A 7539-nucleotide genomic window follows, 5' to 3' on the forward strand; every position below is an offset into this window, starting at 1 on the left:
AAACCCATTGCCATTGTTCTTGAGTTCTCAGTAGTCCTCATTGTCCGCTATGTTCAGAGAGTCCGGTTTTATCCCAGGCTTTTTCATGTCCTCACCTAATCCTCCCAAGATGGTACCTTTCAGTGTTCAATAAGTCTATTGCACTAACTCCGGAAATAATCATTATTTAATGAAACCATATGGAAAATTGTCAGGGAGGGAGTAAAGCTCTGCCTTAATAGACTGTACTTTTTTTAAGAAATGTTTTAGTTTCCAATGGAACTAGGTTTACTCCCTACCTGACAATTTTCCATATGGTTTCATTAAATAATGATTATTTCCGGGGTTAGTGCAATAGACTTATTGAACACTGAAAGGTACCATCTTGGGAGGATTAGGTGAGGCCATTCCTCAGTGAGAAGAAGAGTACTGGGTCGTATTGCCTGATGGTAGTCCACAAAGCCCATAACCTGCAGGTACAGAACAGGCTAGCTCTTTGCTGGAATCTCTTTCACCGAGCCTCGGTTTCACAGACTAGATGTGTGCAGGCACGCTTTCCCTCAATTCTTGCCACCCGCAAATTTCCAGTAATCCAAAAACTTATCTTCTTGGATCTTTTAAAAATAGCATTTAAATGCATTACTCTCTACAGTGTCAGAAATAAAAGTCTGAAGCTAAAAGATGCTGAATTTTTTTAACATAAGTATGAACTGACTGTGGTGACTCACACCTTTAATCTTAGCACTTCAGAGGCCAGCGTGGTTTACACAGTGAGTTCCAGGGCAACCAACAGTGAGATCCTGTCTTCAAAACAACAAGAAACAAATTAAATTCGTGTGTGTGCCTGTGTGTGTCCCTAACCTTCTATAACAAAAGCCAGCATACTTTCTTTCTACAAAATTCCCAGCAGCTAATATTTTAGGCTTTGAATACTACATACGACTCTGTCTCATACTCATTTTCTTTTCTTTTCTTTTTTTTTTTTTTTTTTTTTTTTTGGTTTTTCGAGACAGGGTTTCTCTGTGGTTTTGAAGCCTGTCCTGGAACTAGCTCTTGTAGACCAGGCTGGTCTCGAACTAACAGAGATCCGCCTGCCTCTGCCTCCCAAGTGCCAAGTGCTGGGATTAAAGGTGTGCGCCACCACTGCCCATTTTCTTTATTAATAACGCTATAAAACTGTAAAAGTTTGTGCGGATAGCTCCTGTACTGCATTTAGTAGAATTTTACCAAATACTTCTCCATAAGCTAAAGAGACCAGAGCTCATTCTTCTGGATCTTTCTATACAATTTTCAAATATTTAAAACAACCATAACATTGTAACAACCTGTAATAATTTAAGTCTTTCACGGGGGAATTTCTTATAGTGCATTCTCACTGTGTATTCATTTTCAAAAGTATATTTTAGTATTTAAATATATTCAAGGAGGAAAATGGCAGAATCACTTTAAGCCTATCTTACCAGAAGTAATTTTAATGACTGATGTAAAATCCAGTGAGTCCCCACATAGAGCAATCCTCTTTCACGTGTTTTTATATAATAATACCACCAGCTATACAGGAGAAATGACTTACGCTCCTCTCCTCAGCCTCCTTCGCCTTTCTTTTTCTCTTGCCTTCCTTGTTTCTTCATCCTCTGGCTCGGGTTCTGGATCATCCTCATTGATGACATCCCTAGTCCGTTTCCTCTTGGGTCTCAAGCTCTCTCTCCTAGGTAGTTTGTCTTCTTCTTCACCTGACCACAACAGTTGACTCATCAATAAGAAGCATTAGAAAGTGCCTGCTTTCTCTCACTAACAAGTTTATTCTTACTTTTTAATAAATGTGCCACATATCAGTGAGTGCAACTACTAGTTCCTCACAATGTAATATGAAATAGTATTTTACACACACACACACACACACACACACACACACACACACCTAACTTAATTTGCTCTGTGGTTCATCTAGTCAAATATGCAAATATGGGTCTCTCTGTTACAATTAATCCTCATAGCTTCAGTCCTAATTTATTAAGATAAATCGATATCTTGAAGTTTAGCACTATATTATAATTTCTAAAACCATTCAACATAGCCTCGAATTTGAGGGCTACCATGTAACATGTAATGTAAAATTATAAAGCATTGTGCTTTTATTACTAGTTTTCCTAGGACAGAAACCAGAAGTCACAAGGAAATGTCTACAAACTGAAACAGTTTTAAAGAAATTGATTAAATCCTGAGAGTCCTCCTAGTTCAAATTATCCACCCTTGTTTTGGAATTTATTATTCATTTTAGAAGTCTGCTTAATTTGACCAGACTGGCACAAACTACTGGGTCCAATGGATTGTCCTGCTTTTGTCTCCCAAGCTCCTGGGACTACAGGTACCATACCAAACTCTTCTTCATTGTTGATTCCAAGTAATTCTTTTAGTTTTCTGAAATTGTATTTTTCCATCCTACAGGTCAGGTTACCCTGATTGCTCTTCAAGCTGATGAGGGAGAGGGACTTGATCGGGGGAGGGGGAGGGAAATGGGAGGCGGTGGCGGGGAGGAGGCAGAAATCCTTAATAAATAAATTAAAAAAAATAATAACAACAAGTAAAAAAAATATATAATACCTATATTTACTTGATTGACTAGTGAACCCACAGTCTAAGTAAAAGTTAATGCTGTCTGATGGTTCGTTCTAGTGGGTGTTTTTCAGTATTAGTGTAAGTCCTTATGAAACACTTCAGAATTGAAAAGGAGGAATATTAACTCATTCCATGAGACCCACTCTACTGTCATACCCGAGAGACTAGAGAAGATTATTTCTGATGAATATAGATGAAATTTTCACAATGAAACATTAGTGAGCTCAATGTAACAACATACTGAAAAGACTACATACTGTAACCAAGTAAAATTAAATGAGATATAAAGGCAGTTCAATGCAAAATTCAAATAATGTGACATTGCTACCTTGACAGAATGAAGGACAAAGAACACATCAATAGATGTAGTAAAGCACTTAACAAAAGATACTGAGTTCAATTCCCAGCAACCACATGGTTGCTCACAACCATCTATAATGAGATCTGGTGCCCTCTTCTGGCATCCAAGCATAAATACAGGCAGACTACTGTACACATAATAAATAAATATTCATTTAAAAATAAATAAATAAAACCAAAATGTTATTGACATAGAGAACATCCATGTAGCCCAATAGAAGGGAACAGAGAGTCCCAAAGGAAACATGAGCATTTACCGTGAAGTGATATTCAGAAATATGCCAAAGAATAGAAAATGAGGTCATGAACAAACGACACTAGAAAAACCAGATAGCTCTGTGAAAAAATAGATCTAAACCCCTAGTCTATACTATAACAAATATCAATTCAAAATGTATTAGCCTTGAATATAGGCTATAAAACTGTAGAATTCCAAAGAATATATGCTGGAAAGGCTTTATAATAACTGATTTTAGTAATGATTTCTTGTACATGACATCAAAAGTACAAGCAATAAAACCAAAAGTAGTTAGTGTACAGTTAGGAGCTGAGAGAGGAAGTTGCCCTCAAGGACAAAGTCCTCCATTAATACTACTGCAATATCTCCTTTTCCTATGGTTTCGGCTAAAGCCATTTGGGAGAAAAGAACTTTAGTATACCAAGAAATATTTCTGCCAGTCATCTTTAGGATGCTTGCTAAACATAGATGGAAATATTTTTGTCTACATTGTAATATTTTATACATATGCCCATGACCTTGAGCTAATCAGGCCCAAGAATATGTTGACTATTTTTTTTTCTCCTTGACTTATACCCTTAAACAGAGCTTGCTCCAGAATGTATCACATAAACTGAGCATGCTCCAGATGTACCACCTCTGAAGAACTGTCTTACTTCAAAAGGCTTAAGCTCAGTGTTTGCGGGCCTCAGGCCTCCTTCATGCAAAGAAGATTTTGGAATAACTCCAAAAGTTATTCCAGTGCAGAAAGAACACCTGTCTCCTTTCCTCTCCCTTTGGGCCATGCTTATCTGCTTTGTACTCACCAAAAAAATGAACCATTGTGCTTAGCCATGGGGCCCCATCACAGGCAAAGCTTTTATGCAACAATGGAAATAGTTCACTAAAAAAATATTGTGCAGAATAAAATACATATTTGAAAACCATGTATCTGAAAAGGGACTAATGTCCAAAATACATAAGGAACTCTTAAGATAAAATAATAGTAACTGTCTATGCTTTAAAATAATTAAAGGACTTTAATAAAGATCTCTCTAAAGAAGACATTCAACATGGCCAACAGACATAAGGTATGTATTATACTTTTAATCATAGAGAAATGGGAACCAAAATTGCAGTAAGATATCATCAGTTCATTTTTACTAGGATAACTCATCAAAAATACAATAAATGATGGCAATGATATGAAGAAATTAGAGCCCACGTGCAATGCTGGTAGGAAGGTAACATTGTACAACCACCATAAAAAGCAAGGAATTCTTCAATAAGAAATAAAAGTATCTCGTGCTTCAGCAATGCCAGTCACAGGCATTACCCCAAATAACTCAACTGAGATCTAGAAGTCTGATTACCTCATAGCCACTGAATCACTCTTCACAACAGCCAAGATAAAGGAACAGTGGAAACATTCATCATCAGAGACAAGAAATGTACTATTCAAGCTGTAAAATGTAGGGAACACTGCTGTTTCATATAATGCATGTGAACACTAAAGATGCTACATCCAGTGGCATAAGCCACACAGAAAGACAAAAAGCACATGATTACACTTACATGAGATGCCTAAACTTTTCAGGCTCAGAAGTTAACAATAGAATTGTGGTTGCCAGGGGCTAGGAGAGCCAGAAAGGGCCGAATCTTACAAATAGACAAAATTGCAAATGCCAAAAAAAATAAATAAATAAGTCAATTCAAGTCAATTCTTTTAAGCAATGAAACCAAGACATAGAGAAGCTTTAGGCTGTTTTCATTTTGGGGATGGAGCTCATAGGGTACCACTTGTCGGCCCAGTGTCCCTAAAAATGAACTGTTCCTTAGATACTGCTCTTTCATTCTTAGTTTGAAAAATTCAAAATGTTTGCTCATATAATGATATTTCTAACATTCCTGCCCATGAGTGGCCTGGTTGCCTGGAAAAAACCTGATTCGTGCTCTTGAGCTGAGCCTATCCAAGGTAAGAATGTAGCAGTTCATACAAACCATCTAAGAACTGGGTACACAAGACAGACATGTTCTTTTGTTTTAATTGAATCATCTGGTCAGCCCAAACATCCTAGTATATAATTCAACCTGAACATGTGCAAACAGGTGTGTGTGTGTGTGTGTGTGTGTGTGTGTGTGTGTGTGTGTACAGAGTGGCCTGAAATTTATTACACAGTCTAGGTTAGCCTTTAACACACAGAGATTAACCTGCCTCTGCTTTCAAAGTGCTACCTCTTGTGCATCACCAAGCCAAGCATGAAATAAATATTACAGTTCAGGAAAAGCCAATCTGTTTTGTCATCAGTCAAGGTTTTCCCAGTAAAAATAGAACAGAAGTAGAAAGAAAAATGTTACACATTACTATTTTCTTCACAGCGAACCATTTGTAAGGTGTGTGTGTGTGTGTGTGTGTGTGTGTGTGTGTGTGTGTGTGTGTGTGTGATGTGTGCATTCATGTGTGCACATGTGTGTGTGTATATGGAGGTTGTAAGGATTCTATTCACTGGTCAATGAGACTGGCAGAAAGCATGCCCACACATTCCTGGAGTTTTATGCAGTGGCTCAGGAGACAAGATGGCGGGTGCATGCCCTACCATGGGCCGGAAACTCTTCCCTAGGAGCCCACCCTTCCTTACTTGAGCTTTCTTCCGTGTCGTCTTCTTTCTCCTCCACTTTGATCTGCACTGTTGAAGAAAGACATGAACAGCAATTACTTCAATGCCTGTGGAACAGTCAGCCACTGCCTCTACTGTCCCTGTTTATATCATAGGGTTTTGTGCGGGTGGAGAAAAAGAAATGAGAGCTGGAGAGATGGTGCAGGCAGCAAGAGCACTTTCTGTTCTTACAGAGATCCAAGATTCGAATCCCAGCACCCACAAGGCAGCTTTCAACTATCTGTAATTTCAGTTCCAGGGGACCTGGTATCTTCTTCTGGTCTCCAAAGACACCAGACACACAAGTGGTACATAAACATACAGGTAAAACCTTCACACACACAAAGAAATGAATATTTTTAAAACTTTTTTTCTATTTTTTTAAACTAGTTCTTTTCTGATTATATAGTAAATACAAAAATCTAACTATTACAAAATATATGGCTTTTCAAATCATTATAAAATCCAATTGTTATTAAATATATGATGTAGGAAGCTGATACTTGGTGACCCAATTCCACTCCTGCCGAGATCCCCAGATTACTGCCGTTTCCCATTTGGTGTTTCCTCAGATCCTCTTTGGGCACAAACTGACACACAATGACAAAACTAAAAACACACTCAGAATCACAGCACTCCAGAGAGTGAGCCAGAAAGTCTGAGTTCAAGGTCACTCAGGGCTATATCGGAGGCCCTGACTCAAACCCCCACACAAGTCCACGGTTCATCACCTGCACAGCTAAGACACTTGTGTCTGTGTATCAGCCTCCTATTCCTAATCACGATTTAACCAAGTTTACTACTGTAAAATGGAGAATAATTCATTCCAACCTAGTTTTCCAAGTATTCCCCCCCCAAAAAAAAATCCTGTATAAACATGTAAAAAGTTGGGTCTTCCCTATTTCGGTTACGGCCTTGTATCAGTGCAGCCTAAATGTCCCAGCATGTGGTCCTCCATGTCAACGTGGGAACCTATGACTTTAACACTCAAGCCTTCTATCGATCCCATACCCAAACTCTCAAACATTTTGATGTCAGCCATGGTTCATTTTTATAAGGGAATATAATGTTCTTTTTTTATTGTTTTTATTGAGCTATTTGTTTTTCTCCCTTCCTCTTCCCTCCACTTCTGCCCTCTCCCATGATTCCCACACTCCCAGTTTACTCAGGAGATCTTATCTTTCCTACTTCCCCTGTAGATTAGATCCAGGCAGGTCTCTCTTAGGGTCATCTCTGTTGTCTAAGTTCTCTGGGATTGTGAATTGTAGGCTGATGATTTTCCTTTGCTTTATGTCTAAAGGCCACTTTTGAGCGAGTACATATTATATTTGTCTTTGAAAGACAAATAACATTCTTATAAAAAAGTTTTAACAGTACAATAATATGGGAAATGTGTGGGAATTGGTGGAATCTTCCTAGTGTTCTCCCGAATGCTGAGGTTGAATTCATCGTGGCAGGCATCACTACTTGCTAGAAGGAGAGCTCGGTAAGTTCTTCTGGAAACTACGAGCTAGGAACCAGAGGGTGGAGAAGTATAAGGACTGAAGTATGGACCCCAAAACACATGGAAAAGTCAGGCATGAGTCACAGCCTCCTGATATCTCAACACTGAGGCTGAGGTCTTAGGTCCTGGGCAGACTGGTCGTCTGGCTAGCTAGAGTAACCAGAGTCCCTGAGTTGAGACATCGGGAGAAACTCTGCCTCCAT

General features: G+C 38.6%; 1 protein-coding gene across 1 annotated transcript in view; it reads right to left on the reverse strand.

The window, feature by feature from the left end:
• Positions 1-6874, reverse strand: part of Tmc1 (transmembrane channel like 1) — a 104565-nt gene extending 97691 nt beyond the window's left edge. Inside the window, exons 1-3 of the mRNA XM_005352239.1 lie at positions 6844-6874; positions 5815-5862; positions 1553-1712 (exon numbers count right to left, since the gene is read on the reverse strand). Coding sequence (XP_005352296.1) covers positions 1553-1712; positions 5815-5862; positions 6844-6874 — 239 coding nt within the window. The remainder of the gene's footprint in view (positions 1-1552; positions 1713-5814; positions 5863-6843) is intronic.
• Between the last annotated feature and the right edge of the window lie 665 nt (positions 6875-7539).

The sequence above is a fragment of the Microtus ochrogaster genome, chromosome 8 (genome assembly GCF_000317375.1).
Source record: "Microtus ochrogaster isolate Prairie Vole_2 chromosome 8, MicOch1.0, whole genome shotgun sequence".
In the NCBI taxonomy this organism is placed as follows: Eukaryota; Metazoa; Chordata; class Mammalia; order Rodentia; family Cricetidae; genus Microtus; species Microtus ochrogaster.